Source organism: Misgurnus anguillicaudatus, chromosome 21 (genome assembly GCF_027580225.2).
Source record: "Misgurnus anguillicaudatus chromosome 21, ASM2758022v2, whole genome shotgun sequence".
NCBI lineage: Eukaryota > Metazoa > Chordata > Actinopteri > Cypriniformes > Cobitidae > Misgurnus > Misgurnus anguillicaudatus.
In genome coordinates this window covers 33,843,476-33,866,612 of record NC_073357.2, presented here as the reverse complement: position 1 = coordinate 33,866,612, position 23,137 = coordinate 33,843,476, and the positions used below count along the sequence as shown (strand labels likewise).

Here is a 23,137-nt window from a genome sequence, read left to right as displayed (position 1 = left end):
GAAACCCTGTACTCAGTGACTTTATACGCTTATAAAGCATAGAGATGCAGATCTTTTTGATATTTTGCTTTGTTCTGTTTGAAATTACATAAAGATCCATTTTTGTTTAGTTTATAATCAGTGGCGGCTTGTGACTGCTCTTCTTAGGGGCGCAAATTCAAAATATGTGTCATGTGTGTTGCTTTGTGTTTTCAAAATATGTGTTTGTTGCATCATGTGAACCATGTGCATCACGTGTTTTGTCAAAATAAGTGCCTGCTGCACATGTGTCAAAACTGTTTATGATAAAATAGACGCTCATGTTCACAAAAGACACGCAAGCCACTCCCTTAACAGTAAACTCTGATTACGCATGAGATTAAGCGAGTATCTGGCAAACGCGAGCGTCTCTTTTATCATAGGCTCTTTGGGCGCGTCTGCAGCAGGCACTTATTTTGACAACACACGTGATGCACATAGGTTAACTCGACACACATTTTGAAATTACGAACCACACCTGATGGGCTACATACATGTTGTAATGAACTTCGCATCATGCACCCTCGAAAAAGGAGTCACCGGCCGCCACTGTTTATAATCCATTTACTATTGTGTATACAACATTTTTTTTTTGTGAACAACAAATGTGAATAATTTAAATTAAATACCCTCAAACATTTTATGCAGAATAACAGTAATGTAATCTTAATTTTAAATACGTAAGAGCTAAATAATTTACCCTTGTAATACTCCTCTCTTTAGTGTTGGTCTTTTTTACTAGTACTATTTTTAGTTTTGCATTGGCATACAATTTTGTTAGTTATCAAATGATTGTTTCTATAACAACATGGTTGTTACTGTATGTTTCTTTCGAGTGATGAATGAGTAAACCAAAAGTTCCAAATACAGATCGTCAGCATTGTACAATAACAGACCTGTTGTCTCCCATGGGCATTTGTGTGGTCAGAGGTTAGTTTCAGGGACACAGGTGCAGTAGTTCCGTTGGTGACTGTTAGATTTTTTTTAGTTAGGAAAGCCTTTTGCCTTTTAAGGAAGAGAGGGTAACAAATGGGCAAACAGCTTTCTAGTTAAATGAATAGTTCACTGATAAACATGAATTCTGTCTACATACATATTTGTATGGAAGTTTTAATCAGGATCACTATTACATTCACAAAAATAATAACGTGTCTGTTTTCTCAGGCTGTGAAAATGTTCATACTGTATGCGGTGTTGCGTAACCACTTGATTCTCTGTCACATTTTCTGTAACCTTTGGTAAAAATACTGCTCTCACTCCCCTTGCCTCCTCTACTATTTATTGGCCTTTAAAGTATTTTAGCAGAGATTTTAAGCATGATTCATCCAGTATGGAAAACATGTGGCTCATACTTGTCCAGAAGTGAAACTGGGTATTTCAGACATGTTTATAAATGAGCATGAAACTAATAGAAACAGAAAGAAGGCAGACTTTGAGCTACAATTACAGAGACATGTCTGTTATCTTTGAACCCTTTATCTGAAATACACAAACACATATACACATTGTTTTTGTTTTCAGTGTATTAAAAACTGAGTGCTTCTGTTATGCAAAATATTATGATTTGTTCTCAAATGGAGGCAGCCCTGTTTGCTGAAGAGAGGGGGTTAAGTGTGACTTCGCTTAGGGTTTGGAAAATGTGAAATTCCCAGTGAGTTATGTATTTCATGAACATTTAAAGCAACACCAAAGAGTTTTTGCTCTTTGCTGCCCCTACAGGTTAGAAGCGCAATTGTCCATTACCCACTGTCATAAATACTGAGGCAGCTGGCTCTGATTGGATTAGGTCTCCCGTAAAGCAAGTTTTTGTAGTTTTCACTTGAACTACAGGACCGCGACCCGACCGTTGTAAACTTCTTTAGTGCGGTTTTGGCGGATAAGAGGGCTGCAAAGCGAATGTGAAAGTGCTATTCACCCTGTTTCGAGTGGATGAACGACTGAAACTGTTTTGGAAGCGTCTATAAAAACAGAATAGCAGTAATTTTACAAAAAGTGCAGAAATGTTATAGATTTTATTTCCTTATTTTAAATGTATTGAAAACATTAAACATTCAATACCAAATCAAAGCATTAACCAAATGTACAAGTCTGTCTTGTTAAAAATGAATATTAAACTGTTAAAAATATATATATAGCAGTGTCGACATTTTTCTTTGTAGACATTTATAAACTGAAGAAATTTCTTAGGGGGGTTTCCCGGACAGAGTTTAGGCTAATTCAGGACTAGGCCTTATTTATATTAAGTCATTTAAGAAGTTTTTACAAACATAACTTAAGAAAAACACACCAGCTGTGCCTCTTAAGACAAAACAATGTCACCGATATATGTTAAGATTAGCCAGGACAAGGTGTTTTTCAATTAAAGTAGTTTAAACTTGCATTTTAGTCAGGGACTAGGATGAGCTCTGTCTGGGAAACTGCCCCAAGATTTAACTTCACTTTCAACTATTGGGGGAAGTTTCCTGGACAGGGATTATACTAGTCCTAGACTAAAATAAATGTAAAAGCTGTCCAAACTGAAAACAACTTGCCCTGACATATCTTAAAACACATCACTGCCCTTTGTTTTGCCTCAAAATGCACACAAGTAATGTTTTTAAAAAGGCATGTTTGTTAAAACTTATTATATTTCCAAATTAAACTAAGGCCTAGTCCTGGATTAAGCTAATCTCTGTCTGGGAAATCATCAATTTTTTATTTTTGCTTCAGAAACTGAATTTTTAATATTATCTCACAAGTTTTCAATGGGGTTGAGATCAGGGGATTGAGCTGGCCACTCCATAACCTCAATCCTTTTTGTTTGAAACCGAGGGGCAACCTTCCGATCTCTCTAATGAAGCCAACACGGAAGTGACTTAAACTGCAATTCATCGACTGGCCGCTTGAGGCTGGCTCCAAAAGGGAGTCAATTCCCATAGACTCCCATGTTAAAAGTGGCCAACTTTACAGTAGAAAATAATATGTTTACAGCTTGGTACAAAAAGTGTTTTTGGCCTATATAGCTAATTTTGCCCTTCATGACAACTGTGAGGGGGGTGAATTTTTTTGTAACTCATCCGTTTAGATTATATTAAGCCTTAAACTTCTGCATAATTAAGGGAGTGGGCGCTTGAGTGTCGGTTGAACAGCCACTGCTGTCACTAGACTTGCGCTAGGCGGGCGTGGTTTCACCTCAGCTTCACCCATGTCCCGCCTCTTTACCCATTTTCGGTTTTCTGCGAGTAAATCGCGGGGACGCCCGGCCAAGATGGCGATGGCAGGCAACGCCTACTTTAAGCTTCAAAAGCAATCTTCACAAACCAATAAGTGACGTCACGGACACTACGTCCATATTTTTTTACGGTCTATGTTTGAAACCAAGATTTTCCCTCTTGCTTGTGTGTTTGGAGTTGTTATCTTGTTGAAACACCAATTTTAATGTTAAACATTTTACACAATAACATAGCTCAGTGTAGTTTTTGATACACTTTATCTATGATTTGAACTAAGGTAATATACTTGTTGTGTATTTAGCTTTTTTTTTTTTGCGGAGTTTACCGGATGTTATGTTTGTTTCACAAATTTGCTCATGTTGTTACTGCTGAAACTGTCTATATATAAATTAGATTAGATTGAAATAAAACCATATTTGGGCGAAATAATGTGGACTGGCACAGTATGTATGAAGTCACCAAATGCAAACGCAAGTGGTCACCGAATGGCAGTAAATCTCTCCTGACCACTTGTGATCAGATCAACTCAAAACACATCTTAAACCAGGTTTAAATAGGGCCATTGTGTTCAGATAGTAGTTAAACCAGCACATGGCCTTTTGACCATGAAGGTCCAGCAGGTCATTGGTACACAGACTCTACTGTAATAACCCAGCAGGTGGCATGTATGATGTCTGGGAACAGCTGATGGGTTGACTAGATCTTTTATGGCTCAAGCACTGTGGGAGTGGTGAAATAGTTGTTTGTGCCATACTACCACACTGGAACTCAATAGTCTGAATACTTCAAAGAACAGAGTTGCTTATAGTTCCTTAGTAAAGATATAGGATAGTTCCTTAGTATAGTTAAGAGTCAAGCATCAGCAAACTAATTAATGTTCCACAATATAATATGCATTTGGCAGAATAATTAAAGTTGTTTAAGGGAATGACATAATGCAAGTGATAAATGGGAATCTGTGTTTGGAATCGTAGTTGTTCTGACAGGATCGGATTTAGACCGAAGGAGCGCGGTTTGATCTATTGTCTGTCTGCAAAGTGCAAAGATGCCATTTAAGGAGCTGCAGATGAAACATTGCAGCTCTCAACATCTTAATGTGAGGAGATGGCCTGCAGCCAGAATCTCTACACGCCCTGCCTTGCTCTTTATGGCGCATAATGTGAGAGATCACAACTAAAGCCTAGGTCCATCAGAGAGAAAAAGTAGATGGGTCCAGGTGCAGCTTTAGCTTTGAATAGAGTAAACAAATATGCTTTCATAGTCTGTCATCGCTTAGTGTCAGAGCTACAATATAGTATAAGATTCAGAAATGAGCACATTTTAAGGCCAGTTCACACTGGTCCGAGAACTACCAACTCCAACAGATACCAACATTTACTTTCATCCAACAACTGCCAACAGGGGTTTCACACTGACCCAACAGACTCTAACAGATGCGTCCTTAATCCTTCATTTATTAAACTGAAGCCATTTAATATGAATGATAATGAATGATGATTGGGCCATAACATATATGAAGAATGACTTTTCCATTATTTCATGGTTGATGAGAGTGACTGTAAGGGGACCAGTAGTTAACACCACAACTATAACAAAAAAGATACAATGAACGATATCGTTGGAATCACTTTCTGAGCGATGTGTTTTCCCACCTGATGAATAATAAACCATTGACAGCCAATCAAATCTATTTGAACTTCATGTGCACACACACTTGAATCTGCTGGTTACCCACTGCAATGCATTGCAACAAGAACAGCATATTTACATATTCAGTGACATGTAAACTATTGCAAAAGTTTTTATTACAAGGAATATTAGTAATGTTTTGGGCTACAGTCATTAATTATGCTGTAGTTGGAGCTTTTTGTGTTGCTGGTGGATTTTAAATGAACTCCCAGATCTACTGCCTGTTTCGTAAAAAGTAAACTGTAGCAAAAAGGTAAGTTAGCAGTATTCATGAAGACAACAATCTTACTGCAGGCGATAAGTACACTGCATGTATAGCAAAAGACTTCACTATTTGACCGTGTTTAAAATTAGTTTGTGTATTTGTCCCTTCTCAGGCATGAGATTTGCAATGAGAGAAAACAAAAGACAGCTGTATTTGGGGTGCTGTGGTGGCATAAAGCATGCTTATATTTAGACACTGGCTATTTTCAAAGTCCACGTTGTATTTGTTTAGTGTTTTATTTTTATAAATGTATAAAAATACACATTTTTATATTATTATACACATAGAGTATTAACAGCTATTTACATCACTCTAGTGTCAATTTTGGCATTTCACCAACACCCTTTTTCATATGCATTTAATTTAAGTTAAGTCTTGAGCTGTGTGCCAAATGTGTTATTCGATTACTAAAGGAATAAATTCAAATGTGAACTTGTGAAATGATGTTATGTGCTAGATTGATGTTTGTGCTTGATTAAATACATCTAAAGACAGAGTACATTTATTTTAAAATTATTTTTTTAACTCAACCATTAAAATATTGTCTTTGCTAAAGAAATTGCTCAGCATTGTGTAAGCCTCATGGTGGTGTGTGGTAAACCCTTCCTCGCAGACGCCTGCTGCTCAGTGTTATATGGGAATGGAACTGACCCTGGGTGACTCAGTAATTCCATTATGGCAGGGCAGTGATGTATCCATGGAAACAAAATTAGATGAGTGACTGCTGTACTTTAACAGAGAATTACATTTTAGATAAAAAAATTTGACTTTAGTTCCATCAGGCTTTTTCAAGCAGTACTGGCGATAAAGCAGAAGTATGTACAAGAAGATTCTATAAAAATTTAGCAATTGTTTTAGCTAACAGTGATATTCTTAAAAGTACCTTGACATGTATGGCTATATAGATTAACACCGTGGCTATATGTTTTTTTACATAGAAATAGTACAAATTTCATGGTTTTATCAAAATACATGACGTCAAAACCCGTCTTATTAATGCTACAGGGAGGTAAACATGGTAAAAAGTCTTCTGTCAGTAGATAAAATGATGAGAAACAGAAGATGAGAGTTATAAATTCACATAGACATTAGGTGGTGCTAAGTGGTCTTGACACCTGCATGCCATTAAAAATACAAGAACATCAATGTCTTCTGTTCAGCCCTTTATCCAGAGATGGTTTTACATGTCTATTTACAACCCTAGGATTTGCCTTCAGAATGAAATGGTCTATTATTGCCTTATTTGAATGGGTCATGAATAATAATGTCGAGCTCTGTTCTGATTGGCTGTTTCACAGAGCAGCTCCTTTCAGTTGGTCATTGTGCGTGTAAACAGACACTATGTTTTAGCCTGTATCAGACAAAGATACAGAATTTGAGGAATAATACTTTTTTTTTTTAGAATAGTTTATAGACGTTTCTGAGTGGTAAGTTTGTTTTTTTCAGTATGGACCGGCAAAACGTAACTAACGGCAATAGTAGAACTTCAGTCTAAACGCTAGCATATAGCATTAATTAGCATAAAGTGCTTACTCGCCAGTCACAACTTTGTTTTTAGCATTATAACAATACTGTAATTACTTTAATGAGTAAATTTAATGTTGGTGGCGTATCTTGACTGTAACTTCACAGTTGGTGTTATGTTGAGGTTGGCCTGTTTTCCAGTGGTCTTTTGCATACATGAGGTTTACATAAGGAGGAGTAAACAATTGTGTTTGAGGCTCACGATATGTGATTACCATTACAGAACTCTTATTATTCATCTGTTTTCCTTTCACTAAAGAAGCAAAGTGAAAGAATGTTTTATTGGTTACTCTTTAAGTAGCCAACCCCACCCAGTCAATCACAAGCGGATTGTGGAAATGTTGCCAAAAGTGGCAGTCAATTTTCAGACCAAATCAGACACATGACAAAGTGGAAACAAATTGTTAATTTAATACAAAGATCCCATGGAGATCTCCCATTGGGAATATCATTCTAAAAGTAGTGCTGTATCAATTAACATAAAACTAACAAAAAGTAAATTACCAAATGAAAATATGAGCATTATCGTACATGATATGACAGTCAACTTAATCCTCCGATTTTTTTAAAGTTCACCATTTTTGTATCATACGTATGGTAGCATGCTGATGTCAACAGGTCTCATTAGATGCTTGGCCAAAATGGTTTTTCAGTCAATACTGAGAATACATTTATATTCAATTAGCACAAATGGCTTCCTGTTCCTATGATCACAATCACTTTAAAAATCCATCAGCACGCACCATCAACATTGAAGCTCACTGTTCCTCATGGTCTTTGGGTTTTATTTGTACCACAGGACTGATGGGGATTTATGCATTTCGATACTGAAAGCATATTGAAGTGTACAAATGAATTGGTCAAAAGAGTTTTGCTGGTTTCCTGCCAGGTAGAAACGGTGCTGTGTGATGAGTTAGTGAAGAATGTCAATCAGGCAACAGTTATAAGACCTCACTTAGATGCACCTTAGGTAATAGTACATAGCTGCTACTGTGTGCAATGCTGCAGTTATGTCAAATTAAAAGTATATAGTGCCTTCGTGCAAGTATTCATCCTTTGTAAATGATTTTGTCCAAATGTGTGGACATTTTACATTCTATTAAAGTGGCTCCATGCAGGCATTGTTGCAGTAATTAAAACTTATAGGCCTGGTTTCACAGACAAGGCTTAGCTAAAGCCAGGAGTCAGGACTAGGCCTTACTAACTATGCCTTAAAAAGATGTTAGTAGTCGAGGCAAATCAATGGCATTGGCATATTTTAAGAACTGGCAGTGCAAGTAATTTTCAGTTGAGACAGCTCAAACATGTGTCATAGTCAAGGACTAACCTTAAACCTTGTCTTGTACATTAATGTACAAGTAGTTATGTATTATTTGCTATAAGACACTGTGACTAATTAATACCGGCTCTAACAAGTCTACTTGTTGCTTTTCCATAATAATGCTGCATTTGCTAAAACACTTCTGTAGTTTACCTTTGTCATGTTAAACTGTGTACATTCCTGATTTACTAAGATGCTGATTATGCCTATTACATTTCCTTTTAAGGAAGTGACCTTTAAGAACTGCAAGATGACCTTTTGTGTTTTACCCAGTGTCAACTTCAAATTTGCTTATCATGGCAAATTAATGGTTTCAGTTTGTTGAGATCCTGTTAGAATCCAGTTAGTTTTGTTTGTTGGTGTTTTTTAGCTAAAAAAACATATAGATAATTTATTATAACATGTTAAAGTTGCCATATTGTAGGTGTGAGCAAAAATGTGTATGTTTTTGTGTGTCCTCTAAAATGCAAATAAGATGATGAAATGCAAACACTAGTCGCCATGATGGTGGTTTGTTGAAATTGAATCTAAGTTGTGCTTTCTATTATTTTCTATCTCTCTCTCTCTTTCTGCACTAAATAGCAGTGCGGTGAATGGATAGTGCAGGTTAAGGGGCGGTTTTATTATAATAAGATCCCCTTTTGACATCACAAGGGGAACAATATTTGAATTACCTTTTTTCCAATGCTTGCAGAGAATTTACCAAAACTAAATTACTGTTTTTTTTCTAGGTTAATAGAAGCACTGGTGACCAAATTATAGCACTTAAACATGGAAAAGTCAGATTTTCATGATATGTCCCCTTTAAGCTTTTATGTCTGTTAATGTAAAGTGTAAACCTAGCCTGTTCCTTGCTGTCTCATCATAGTAGCTGCTTAGATTCCAGTAACAGATGAGATTCCATTAAACTGAGACAGTGTCTGTGTTGGCTGAAGAACAGTTAGTGAAAGAAGATTCATATTCTGGTTTATTTGCTCAAGATTCCATAAGAATCTAGCATTTTTGTCCATCTATTTTGCAGAGTCATAGGGAGGCACTGTACACCATAGATAGATGGCCTGTGGCATAAATATATACAACATAATTTGTTGTAATTAAATTAAATTAAATGTATCAATGAAGAAAATTATAGCTTGCTACCCATTTTGTGCACAATTTACATCCTTAAGCAAATGACTTAATCTTTCATTAATCCCATAAACACTTGCCATTTAAAGCATGCCAGTTTCCTTTATGAACTTTACCCACTTTATCTATTGAGGGTTGATAGTGTGAATAGTGAAAATGAATCTATGGGTGTGTGAGAGTGGGCACACCAATGTTTCATTCTTAGTCATTGGACTGCGTGAGTGGAAATGATTGAAACAGAGGAAGGGATCTGACAACATCATCAGAAAAAAAACAAAGGCAGGATTATTGAGGAAAACAGGAAAAGGAAGTAATTATCCTTAAAGAATCGCACATGTATTTTCACTAGGGGTGTAACGATACACTAAGCTCACGGTTCGATCTGTATCTCGGTGCTGGGTTTAAGATATGATACACATCACTTTTTCATGCAAATTGAAACAATTAAACTGGTATTTAAATTTCAAATTAATTTTCATAATATTAGACATTAGTTGTAAGACATAAAGCTCTACTGGGGCACAGGACCCCTATTTTTCAGACTTTTTTGAAAGCCTAACACTTCTATACAATGTCCTTTGCTTAACCCACTATTCTTACATGTATTTAAAAAAAATGTAAGTATCATGTTCATTATACTTAACATGAGCATTATTAACATGTTTGAAGGCAAAAAAGGTTTGGAAATAGTGACAGCAGAGAACATATGAAGAGATTGGTTCCAAAACGCAATAAATCCATTTTGACAAATTTCGGTAAAAACGTGTTTTCTATACCAAGAAAGTGACAAGATGAAAACCACTATTTTCTATTACAAACTTTCCCATAGCATCTTTAGGTTATAAAAACATAAAAATTCAAATCCATAACTTGATTTTCAAAGATTTATTATAAAAACAAAGTATTTTTTTTCAAAATGCTATAAATCTATTCAATCAATGTATAAATGTGCATTCATCTTTGCCATGATATTTTCATTTAGTTGGACAGTGATATACACTGATAAAAAATAAACATTAATGGCATTAATCAAAACACTTACTTTGCATATTAAGATCACTGTCATTGGAGCGGTTATACTTGACGCCGTTGCTTAGCCTTTTTTCACAGCGATCAGCTGTAAAATGTTTTGGTCCTGCTCGATTTTCGTTGACTTTGAGTAAAATAATGTAAAGTTATTCATAAGATCCTCTGGGGTCAATGTTTTAGCATGAGAAACTTGATGCTGTCGGAAGATAAGCACCAGTCTCCCGAGTGCTTCGCGTAAATTATTAGATGTTGATGACAATCTTTCCCGTCACAGAAAACAACCACAGGTTTATCAATGCCATTAAAGTATTATTTTGTTTTGTTTGTTGATCACGAAGTACAAAGTAGATGAGGAAAACTAGGACTCCGTGTACTCAGCGCTGCGTGAATGGTGGGCTGTAATTTCTGGAATGGATTTATTGCATTCTGTAAAAAAGGAGGAGTGGCGTTTATCGCATTTTGGGAAAAAAGGGAGAAAAGATGACAGAATAACATGGCGGATATTGGATTTTGCGTAAAATTAATTATTTACTTTTAAATACTGACCTGATATAATACTGATTTTGGCAGTAACTCATTTTTTTTTTTCAAAAATGCCGTTTATCGCGTTTTGGAACCAAACTCTTTATATTTTCTTGCACATTTGCATTATACAATGATAACAATGATTAATAACTTATTTTTTACAAGAATATTTTTACAATAACACTATTTTAAGAAACCAGTCATTTTATGACTGCTATACTTACATAATGTCAGTCATAGTTACTGCCAACTGTGTCCTACAGCTAGTGAACTAAATATTAATTTCATATCTGAAAATACAGAACGGTATAACACATAAATTTTTTCAGCAACAATGCAATTCTATAGAGGTTTACTTGAGATTTTTCTTCTAATATTTAAGACCTGACTGGGCGAGGATTAAACTCCCTTAAACTCATCATCTCTTCTTTCTGCTTCCCTTTCCCTGCTTTGCACAAAACATTTTTGATGTTTTGGAGCCAAAAGTGATCGAGTCAAAATAAGATTATCAATATTATTTAGAAACTTACTTAAAGGTATAGCGGAAGATTTTCCCGAATTTTTGAAACTTTTTTTTAAAAAATGAACATGGCCAACACTCTACCCGCTCCAGAGAGGGAACGCCTATTAAACGCGTGCACGAGAGTGAGCATGCAGAAGCCTCTTCTCTTCGCTCTGTTTAGAAGTTGCTGTCGGCATGTTTACTGTGTCTGCGCGGTTCATGACTTGTGCCAGGGCTAGCATCGCTAATCATAGCTTACATCAACTTTTTCTAGCAGTGATTATAAAAGGATTTCTCCAGTTAGCATGCTAAACTTTATCTGTCGAGTAGAAACTTTGTGTGGCAAGCCCAACCTGTGCTTTTAGCGCACGCCAGCATGTGAAATAGTCTCCCAAAAACCCTCTGGTCTTGTTTCTTTCTTCAAATGCCTTTCTCTTCTTGTCATGCAATTCGTAGACACTTTTTCTCTTGCGAACCTCAAACATTTTGAAAAAACACGGTGAGAACGCGAGCTTCAATGAATGGCTGAAGCCGTAGCCCACCACACATATACACCTCAAAGTGCGCATGTGCAGAAAGCGAACCTAGGGACGAGTACGTATGACGGCCTTTCGTCAACATATTGTGAGAAATTGCAGGACAGATGAACCCAAACGCAAACGATGTCGGGGAAAACACTTTATTTTGACAAACACAAAAACCCACGAGGGGGTACAAAACATGAAACACTGACAGATAACACTAAACTTTGACTCTGACTTGGATAACTAGACACAAACACGTGGAACACAACACAATGAACGTGCACAGAACTAAAGATACACTGACATTAAATAGAAGAAACCAAACAAGATAACGAGCGGGAACAGGTGATGGGAGAAAACCAATGATTACTAATAAGCAGGAGAACAAGGGGGCGGGGTCACAAGACAAGACACCGGAGGCACATGCCACACAAAAACAAGCCATGAACCTCCACACAAGGCCTGGGACTGCCAGAACTCTGCCACCATGACACAATACAAATATAACATAAGACTTCAAGGCAGAGTCCTGACACATATCATCAGAATGATTGATAACAGGGATGATCAATAGTCTAAAGATGATCCACCCAGAGTTTTGTTATGTTTTCGTAAGATATCTTAATTGCATGGCAACACCTGGACTTTTGTATGCGGCTGCGCACGGCTGAACGGGCAGAAGCGCGCGTCCGGACATGTTTTTGTGCGTGTGATTTATTAAGATTCCCATCGAGTGACATGAAAACATAATGCTGCCAGACGTTGGACTTAAAAGATGACGGGGCATCGTATCACTTTCTGTTTCTACCGAAGTCATGTTGTTGAACTTTAGTTCAAGCTGCAGGTGATTCAAGCGATGGCTGTGTGACTGCGGTGAAGCACAGGTGACGCTGGCGCAGAGTAGGCCACGTGTTGACCGGTCAACGGATAAAATAAAAGAATGGCATATCGGATAAATATCCCCATGCCATTTTTTTTGTATCGTATTGTGAAGTATCGTTATATACCTAATTTCCACTTACTAAAGTTGAACACTAAACAGACAGCTATGATTTTGTTGAAGTATATCTCAGTTGATAAGAAACACTTTTTATGTTTGATCCTTAACCTGATAAGGAACACTGTGCCGTACACGGTACACCCCCTCCCTTGCACGTGAGTCAGCATTACATCATTGTAACTTTGAAGCATTAAATCTTCAAAATATACGGTCATGCGGCACATCGTTGTAATGCTTAGACTTTAGGGATTCCATTAAGCGCACACACAAAGCATAATGTGATTTTTAGTAGTCATAAAACTGTAATCTAGTTGTTAGTTACCTGAACCGGGCGGCGCCGATTTAGGATATTTACTTACCTTCAAAATCTTCCCTTTATCCACTTCGGTGAAATTGTCCAAAACAAATTGTTCATAAATCCCCAAAAGTCCAAGGAAATGGAATATCCAAGCCTTTTTATCCAAAACGATTTGTTCATCTCACAATCTTGACGTTTCTGACCGAATTACAATATAAATAGTGTATACAACTAGTTCACTAACGGACATTTGTTAGAATCTCACTTTTCATTCACGATTTATAATGAATATATTCGGATGTCACGTTTATTGTGCAACGTCTGAGGAACAAATACGCCCCCTTGTGGAATTTCAGCCCTTCCATAAGAGGCTACACAAACAAACTTAAAAAAATTATAATAATAAGGTACAATGTTTTGTGAAGGGTGTTATGTTTTGTAAAGTAGTACACTTAGAGATGATTAAGTAAAGCTATATTTGCATGCTCACACTATGTGTTTAAAGGACAGAAGTTACAGAACACTCGAAAGTAAAAAAAAAATGTTAAAGGAAAATTCTGCTCATAATTCCTTCCACCCTTCATCCACAAGAGCTCTGCTCTCTCTCTCTCTCTCTCTCTCTCTCTCTCTCTCATTCTTTCACTTTCTCTCACTCTTTTGCTCCGTGCTGTTTTTCCTCTCACCAGTACTTCCACTGTGGTTTCATTCTGGCATCATCTGTTTATACTTAAAGTCTGCAGTCTTTCCCCATACAATGTTCAACTCTCCACTGCTCCACTGTTCAGTTGCTTTATTTCATTATCTTTGCCTTATTCTTCTCATATTCATTTGGTATACACATTTGCTTTTCCCATTCCTCTCTATCATATTTTCTCTTTCCATTTTTCCTATTTTTACTTGTTTCTTTTTGATACGTGACACACCCAGCCCTCTGTCTCTCTTAAACTCAATTTCTTTCTTTCATTCTTTTTTCTCTCTCCTTCTGTCTCTTTCCTTGGCTCAGAGCCAGATGTCTGCTCTCTGAATGAACAAAAATAGCAGCTGCATTTGAAATGGCAACTGTCTTTGCACCCACACATTCATTCAAACACCTTCTCGGAGACTGAAACTTAGACGTCAGAGCCCATAACTCTTCTCAAGTTTCCATTACAGAGTGATAGGAGTTTCTTCTGTGCATTGTGTCATAAGACATTAATTTCACACAGGAAGCACCTGGCTATAACAATTTCTTACATCCTTTAAGTCAATGCTAACCTCAAACTTACCATGCTTTGTTTAGCTGCACAGCTTTTTGTGCTAGTTTACAAAAGAATTTTGCTTGTGAATGTACCTGTATTTAGTTACTGGATATGGACATTCGTCGCAATGCGCATGCGTAAAACATCAGCAGACGTGTATGAAGTATAAACTTAAAATGAACTATGCTTTTCAAGGCTGTGTGTGAAAAAACAGACTATTAGTGAGTGAGGTTAGGTGTGGTCTTTGAAACCGCAAATGTGACATAGGAAGGGTTGGTGTGTATTGTAAAAGCTTTTCAGTATGCAAGTCACACACTGGTGCTCTATTCAGGACTGTCACACTGAGAGATGGCCTGGTGGCAGTTTCTTGAGCCCAATACTCACTGTAATTAAGAAAATGGAATCAGGACTTGGCCGACCCCCTCCCACGCCACTCCAGCGTGCATTGATTTTTTTTTTTAAAATCCTCTTGCGGTGGAGTTTTATTGATGGTAAATGACAGCAGAAATTTTAGATGTTTTGAAATCATTGGGCAAGAATCTAATTATGCTCTGGAGATTAAGATTCCTTAGCCAGTAAACTAGAAGATGGGTAGGCTGAGAGAGAGGACGCTGGCACAACAGAGTGAATTTAAATGAATAATGTAGAAAAAAATTCATTCAGAGTTTCATTATACTTGGTTAAAGTCCCCGTAAAGGCAGATATTAAATGTGTTCTGAGTTTGTGACACCACAGAAAAATGTGTTATTAGGCACCCAACCAATTTTGAATCATGGAAAAAATCCAAGTACATAAAATAAGTTATTAAAATCTTGGAAAAATAGGCTGCATACTCTGCTCTCAAACGCTGGGGCGTGTCTGCTGTTGGCACTGAAACAACGCCCACTCGCGGAAAAGCTGCCAACTCTCTCAAATTTCAAAAATTGCTGCCTGCAACCTGAATAGATGCTTGCAATTGTGTTGAGGATGGGGCCGTGTGCTGTGTCTCAAGCTATGGTGCACCATTGAAGTTCCCTCGAAAGGGAATGTCTCGTGTTACGTATGTAATCCTTGTTCCCTGAGAAGGGAATGACACTATGGGGAACACGTTAAAGTTCCCTCGAAAGAGATCTCCAGACCTTATTCTGCACAGGTCCCCATATGCTACTGTATGACATTAGGCCTAATTTACAAGTCTGCTCGCGACACAATGCTAAGTCACATATACTGTATAACAATACTAGCAGACATGCTAAATATTTTTATTGCCATTTGTCAAAATAGTGAAGCCCTTCAGCTGTAAAGGATGTGGTTTAAAACTCTTGGATGTAAAACGCAGCACCCCTTCATCTTATGTACTTTAGCAGCAGTTATACATCTATGATGAAACTTGCATCCAAACTGAGAACGAACTGACAAAGCACAAAACCTGACATTTTGAGATCCATGGCAACTGGAAGTTACTTATAGGGGACATTTCACAAGGCTTTTTAAGATGTATAATAAATCGTTGGTGTCCCCAGAGTACATATGTGAAGTTCTAGCTCAAAATATAATATAGATAATTTATTATGCATGTTAAAATGGCCACTTTGTAGGTGTGAGCAAAAATGTGCCATTTTGTGTGTGTCCTTTAACATGCAAATGAGTTGATCTCTGCACTTAAAGGCAGTGTCGTGGTTGGTTCAGGTTTGCTTAGGCATATGTGAACACGGCCATCGTGCTCAGAACTGCACCAAAACAACCGCCCAGAGACTGCCTGAACTTTTGTAAACGAACTCTGAAGCGGTTTAGTAAAATTGTGAAAGCAATCTGATCCAACGGACCAATGAACAGTGAAAGACATCTTTGAGCGAAATCACAGAAAATAAACAGATGCACTCTGACCAATTAAAGAAGAGTTTTCTCGCATGTAACTTGTATTAACAAAGTCTGGTCTATTTGGAAATATTGCCTTGTGAATGCGAACCGAACCAAAATTATATTGCAACATTGTAGTGATTTAACCCCTGTTTTCAGAACAAAGCAATCGATCTACAGGTCTGAAAACACCCTAAAAGACTGTTCTGTTGATTCAGCCCAGTCTCTTGAAAATGCGTATAAATCAGGCTTGTGCAGAATTCAGAATTGAATTGAGAATGACTCCTAAATTCCAATTCAATTCTTGAATTTGAATTGAATTTGAATTTATGTCAAAACAGGATCTAGAATTACAATTCGAATTTGAATTAAAGGAAGCAGAATTGCAATTCAATAGAAATTCAAAGAAATTCTTATACATATTATACAGTAAGTGAAGTGTTAAAAATGAAGCTTTCAGTATATGTCAGATATTATTGCATTACATATTCTATACATATATTTGTTTGTACAGATTACATTTACAGGAAATATTTTCCCCCAGCAATTAATGTTAAAAACTCTAATCACATAACAAATAATTAAGTTTGATTTTTTTTTGCAATTGTAATTTTATGGAACACATGTAACATGACTTCATTTCCCAGAATGCTTTAATTTGACCAAGTATTTAAAATGGTTGCCAAACAATTTTCCAAAGTAATTTTCCTAACACTGAATGTATACGGACTACCGGCACATCCGGGAACTTGACTGTAAATTTCGTCATCGCCCCTTTTCGGGGGATAAAAAAGCAGCGCTTCCATTGGCTTCCATTCAAAATAGCGGAACAAAGCAACGTTTTTACACAGCCAGCAGGCGTAAATAACTTATGAAATCACTCAGATTAAACATGTTGAGTATTTATCTGTCCATCCTGCCTGCCATAGAGCGTGAAAGGTACATTAACACATTTAATTTGGTCAATATAAAAACATGTCCCTTTCGTTCTCACAGCGTCAAATTTTGTGTAACAACGCCATCCAGTGATTGCTGGAAATATCGCTAAGCCAGTTAGTTGTATGGCTGGACGGAAAAGTGCACTCATTACTCTAAATATAAAGACATAATAAATAAATACGAAGTAACTTTCAAATACGAAGTAAAATCATTCACTTGCTTCCCTGTTGACTTGATGAGGTACGTGTTTAATGTCCGGGTAAGACACCTCTGGCCAATAGGGAGCGTTGTTACACAAATTTGATGCTGTGAGAATGAAAGAGACATGTTTTTATATTGACCAAATTAAATGTGTTGATGTATCTTTCATGCTCTAATGGCAGACAGGGTGGACAGATAATTACTCAACATGTTTAATCTGAGTGATTTCATAAATTATTTATGCCTGCCGGCTGTGTACGAAGGTTGCTTTGTTCCGCTATTTTGAATGGAAGCCAATGGAACGTCTAGTGCGATTTCCCCCAAAAGTGGGCGTGAACCTGTTCAGAGACATTCTATGACGTTGCGCCGGTTGTGCGTATGTGAGATTCTTTCTGTTGTGTGACTCTGGAATTTCTTTGAATTGCCATGAATTTAATTCCACTTTCTGTCATTCCAATTCCAATTCAAATTCAACTTCCTGTAGGGCGGAGTCAATTCAATTCAAATTCCAATTCATGAATTGAATGGAGGCCAATTCTGAAATTCTGAATTGTGCACAAGCCTGGTATAAATAGCACGAAGTGTAAAACTCGTGCAATACATACGCCAAATTCCACTTTGGCGTGCATATGATACGCAAGTCCTTCTCATTCACTTAAACGGGGCATCTTTTTTTGTCGTTTTATTTATCAGTTTCTCAATTTTTTTGCTATTTTTTACCATTTTTGCTTGGGTTTAGGGTTAGAACAACTTTTTGTTATATAAAAATGACATCCTAACCCAAACCCCAACTCTAACCCCAACTCTAACCCCAATTCCAAGCGACCATGTCTTAAATATGGACAAAAACATTGAGAAACCTGTATATTAAATAACCTCATTAAGCAAATCTAAAATCGAACCCTAAACCCAAGCGAAAATGGTTTAAAAAACATAAAAAAATTGAGAAACCGATAAATAAAACGACGAAAAAAGATGCCCCGTTTAAGTGAATGGGAAGGACTTGCGTATCATATGCACGCCAAAGTGGAATTTGGCGTATGTATTGCACGAGTTTTACACTTCGTGCTATTTATACGCAACCTCAGGAGACTGGGTAGGTTGATTTGACAGTAGAATATTTTTCTGAACATTCCCAGTGCCGAACCGTACGGAAACTTTGATCATAAAACTGTTATACAAACTGAACCGTGAGCAATGTGAACCGTTACACCCCTATTACCTAACTATGCAATTGAGTAGTTTACAATCTTTTCGGCGTGTTTCATCAATATATTTCTAACATGTATAATGTGTTTAGAAACTATTTTCAGAATTGGCTTTAAAGTGGCTGTTTATATTCAGTGACGCCATTTAAGGAAGTGTGACTATGAATACAATTTAATAAGCATTTAGTGGTTAACTGTTAGGTACTGTTAAAAAAATTATCTGATCATGTCAATAATGTGAGAGATTTGTCAAAATTAATATACTTAAATCAACTTTCAGAAGACCAGAAAAAGAGGAAGTAAGTAGCTAAATAATGTTTAAATAGAGCAACACTTATATAGCGCAAATAATAACGGATTAAAAATTGGATAAAACACACGCCGACATACACAAGTGAAAAGCTATGACTCAAAGGTAAAAAAAGTAGGAATTTTAGGTTACTCATATACTGGGTGCTGAGTCATCGCTAACATTTCTATCATATGTGTGGCAGTCTGGGGTTTCCTTTCTATTTCACTCTTTCTCTCTCTCACTGTCATGTTAACATCCAAGCAAACATGCCCTAGGGTCTGCTAGGGTTGCTATGGTTACAGCAGTTACTAAGTAACATACTCAGTGTTACTGAGAAATGTATACAATGAAAAGGACAATCTTTCTTTCACTGTATTTAAAATGTACCCCATGCTATTTTGTTTTTCCTTTTACCAGTGCACCTAGTGTTACATAAGAAGGGTGATTTTCTGTTCAACCAAAGTGTTTTTTTTTCTGTGAATGAGCGAATGGAAACAAAAAGTTAATTTGGGCTCTCTGTATTACTTCCAAATGTTCTGCAGTTTTTCTTCCACATAATGAACCATGCACGCAATGAAAGTAGGCAGACAGCGACATCTGCTGGTCACAGTTAAATACTGCATCCTTTAGATGCTGTTTAGTATTTATGTTGGTTGACACCTAATCTGGAAGTCACATTACAATGTTTTGATTTGTTGGGTCATTTTAATATAGCATTTAACAACCTGAAGGTCATGGGCTTGGCTTACACTTTGAAGACAAAGCTCCTGTGCACTTTACAAGCAAAAACAAAATGCTGCAGTACTGCATTCATGTTTAATAAAATTGAACCTAGTATTTTATGTTTTTGACTAGTATATATAGTTGACATAACATAAATAAGTTGAAATTATTTAACAAGTCTTTCACTAATTTACTGTAAACATTATTATGTTTAATCCCGTATGTAAACATTATGCTCTTCTGCTTGTAGGTGTCTACATTTTGATCGCTGTTGGTGCCGTGATGATGTTTGTTGGATTTCTTGGTTGCTATGGTGCCATACAGGAATCCCAGTGTCTTTTGGGAACAGTGAGTAATGCATCCTCTAATTAAATGATAGCAAACAATTGGTATATTATAATACATTTCTAACAACATTTAAAACTACCTCTATAAAGTCCATCTACATAACATGTGTTTATAATGAAGTGCTTATTCATAGAGTAAGCAAAGTAACATCAGAGATCGGAGTGTACATGAAACTCCTGCCCTGCCTATATACATGTTTTTGTCTCTATATTTTTTGCCTGCCTGGTCATTCTGTTTGCCTGTGAGGTCGCTGCTGGTATCTGGGGCTTTATGCACAAAGACAAGGTGGGTTTCTCAGGCACACTTACATTCACAGTGTCAAGCTCAGTCATATGTATCTATTTACATACTTGTATGAGTATACAAGTATGTAAATAGATACGTATGACTGAGCTTTCACATCTAAAACCCTTCTTGTGTAAAAGTCAGTCTATGATTAAACAATTGTGATACATTGTAATGATATGTTTTTTTTTCAGATCTCCAAGGAAATGGTCAATTTTTATGATTCAGTGTATGACAAAAGTTTGAGATCAGAAAATGATAAAAAGATGGCAGCCGCTACTGTGTTGAAGGTCTTTCATGAGACTGTAAGTGGCCCTCACTTAATTTAGGAACAGATGATGTGACACAATGACAAAAAAAGAGCACAAAAACTCTTCTCATACCACATTATTCTACAAACAATGAAAGGTACTTTGTGAGGATGACTCTGATTAGTGTCATCTTTGGGTTTCAGCTTCAATGCTGTGGAAAATCGGGTTTCACTGGATCAATTGAAAAATTTTTTGAAGACGTCTGTCCTGACAAATTTACTTCTGTAAGAAACTCTGAAGGTCTCCTGTACATTATATGATGTAGAATTTTGAAGAGTGATTGTCCATAAGTATGTTTATATTATTTCACGATATTATGCAGGCTTTAAAATACTCTTCATTCATTTTTCGAGCTGTGAAAGCAAGATTAATGCGCTTTTCTCTGATAAGATCCATCTGATTGGCTTTGCTGCCCTTGCTGTTGCTGTTATCATGGTGAGTGAGTGAGTGAGTGAGTGAGTGAGTGAAATGTAATGTTCGTTGTCATATAATTTTGGAATAACTCTGTATAATACCCCAGATCTTACCTTTATCATGCCCTTTTTCCTTTAGATCTTTGAGATGATCTTCAGCATGGTGCTCTGCTGTGGTATCAGGAACAGCCCTGTATACTAAAACATTAAGGGGCAAGATATGAAGTTCAAAAACAGCCAAAAAAATAATTTTGTTTTATATCTACCATCTCCTATCTTGTTTTATTTCTACCGTCATTTCCTAATCAAATCACTCAACTCTCATAGAAAATACTAATTCATTTTGTTATAATGATGCAGTGGATCCACCCATAACTAGTCTGCTATTGAATACGCTGTAGTTGGCAATGACTAGTTGCAATCCCTAGCTATAGCAGTAGATTTATCAGATAGTTATAACACATACACACTGCTTTATCCAATGAAGGATAGCTACATTTATTTGCTTGTAGTTTTGTTGTTGTAACTGTTAAGTTTCTGCTATTGCTATTGGTTACTATCACTTTTTCCTATGTATATGTATAAACTGTATATATTTGCAGCCCTGTATGGCTCTTAAGCATGAATCTTGTATCCAACACTCCTGTCTGATTTCTTCTCTGATACTGCTGTTTGTATGTACACGTTTCTTTCTGAGAAACCACTAAATATACAGTGTTAGCTAGGTCAGGAGAAAGTCACAATACAATGCTCAATGAAAGTAATAGTTCAAGGATTAAGGATTTTTCCTGTTATTAAAGTTGACAACCCGTAAGTTTGCTTCTTACACAGTTTGCGAACGAGGAAGCAGATTGTTACTCTGCCGAGTTTCACATACAGAACTACTGATGCGTACATCAGGGACTGGATGACGTGAACTCTGTCTCTCTATGCTATCCAATGCTAATATAGTGTACTGTAATGAATTGCATGCCTGTATGTCACAAAAAGAGTTGGACACATGTAGAATCCCGCCGTAGTTCTTCTGTCTTTCCCCCTCTTTACTGTCTAATGTGATTCAAATGTATACAGGACTTTTGTATGCCATCTAGCCTTATAAATTAGACACCTTATCCCTTAATCACTTCTCAATCTGGATTGATTCCTAATGGAATTGTGTCGTAACTGTAATGTGTTATGACTACTTAAACCAATGTAAGGGGTTTGCGTGAGAGTGTGCGCATATCTGTCTGTCTGTCATGTGATCATAAAGATTGAATCAGATAATTATTGGCCACCTTTATAGCAGAATTCACTGCTGTAATTCCCTGTCACCATCACCAGGTGGCACTCAAACACCATTCACTTGACAGCTAGTGACCACACCCCCTCGTGTATGTACTTATCATGCACTTATTATCTACAGTAGAGCGTACTTATATAAACCTCCTCTCACACAAACACTGATGCATTAATTCCAGATTTACTACATGCATTATGCAACTCTGTCTTGTTAACACATATTGCCTATGCTGATATAAATGTCTTGTAATATGTACAGCTACACAGTATACTAATGACCATGTAAAGACAATGTATGCTTTTAATTGTGATATCTTTTTCTGGTACTTTGACAAAAAAAAGAGGACCTCAGCAGAGATTTCAGTAGAAGCATGTAAGGTTTTGGAGGTTATAACAGGTTAAGCATGATATCGAAACCATTAAGCATCTTGAAGTAATTACGAGAGCTGTTTATGAAGTGAACTGTAAACACTTAAGGGTATTTGAGCAGTATCAAATATACTGTTGAGTTTCATTGTGTTACTGAAACAGAAAGTGACAGCTGCCACTTAAATCTCTGCCCTGACTCAACAGTTATAGATTTTGGTCTGGTTTTGTTGCCCAAATATTTAGAAAATTAAATGTATTTTACAAATACTGTGTCATCACTTTGTTCATTTTGTCTGTTTAATCATAAAACAGTCATAAGTTAGGGTTATTTTCTTGTAATTACCCTAAAGATTACTTTTATGTACTAGTAGGGTCATTCTACAGAAAAGGTGGAATTCGGTTGATGGAAATTTGCTTAAATTAACTTCTTTCAATATACCCAAAACTTCTTTAATAGCATTAATTAACTTGTCAAATCTATGAATCCGCAAAGCGGGGAGCTTAATCTATTTTTAACTTTTTAATACATTTTAATAAAGAATCCATGAGTCATTTATTTGTCATTGGTGTTACTGTTATTTTAACAACATTAATGTTGATACTAAATCTTTTTTCTCATAACAGCTTGTGTATTTAGTTAAAGGTTGAGTAGAGG

At 36.6% G+C, this 23,137-nt stretch overlaps 1 protein-coding gene across 1 annotated transcript in view; it reads left to right on the top strand.

Annotated features, from left to right (window-relative positions):
- The window catches only part of cd81a (CD81 molecule a), a 29,612-nt gene extending 6,863 nt beyond the window's left edge, over window positions 1-22,749 (top strand). The window contains exons 3-8 of the mRNA XM_073858977.1: window positions 19,726-19,823; window positions 20,034-20,108; window positions 20,303-20,413; window positions 20,563-20,642; window positions 20,770-20,854; window positions 20,972-22,749. Coding sequence (XP_073715078.1) covers window positions 19,726-19,823; window positions 20,034-20,108; window positions 20,303-20,413; window positions 20,563-20,642; window positions 20,770-20,854; window positions 20,972-21,034 — 512 coding nt within the window. The 3' untranslated portion in view covers window positions 21,035-22,749. The remainder of the gene's footprint in view (window positions 1-19,725; window positions 19,824-20,033; window positions 20,109-20,302; window positions 20,414-20,562; window positions 20,643-20,769; window positions 20,855-20,971) is intronic.
- Window positions 22,750-23,137: the final 388 nt, after the last annotated feature.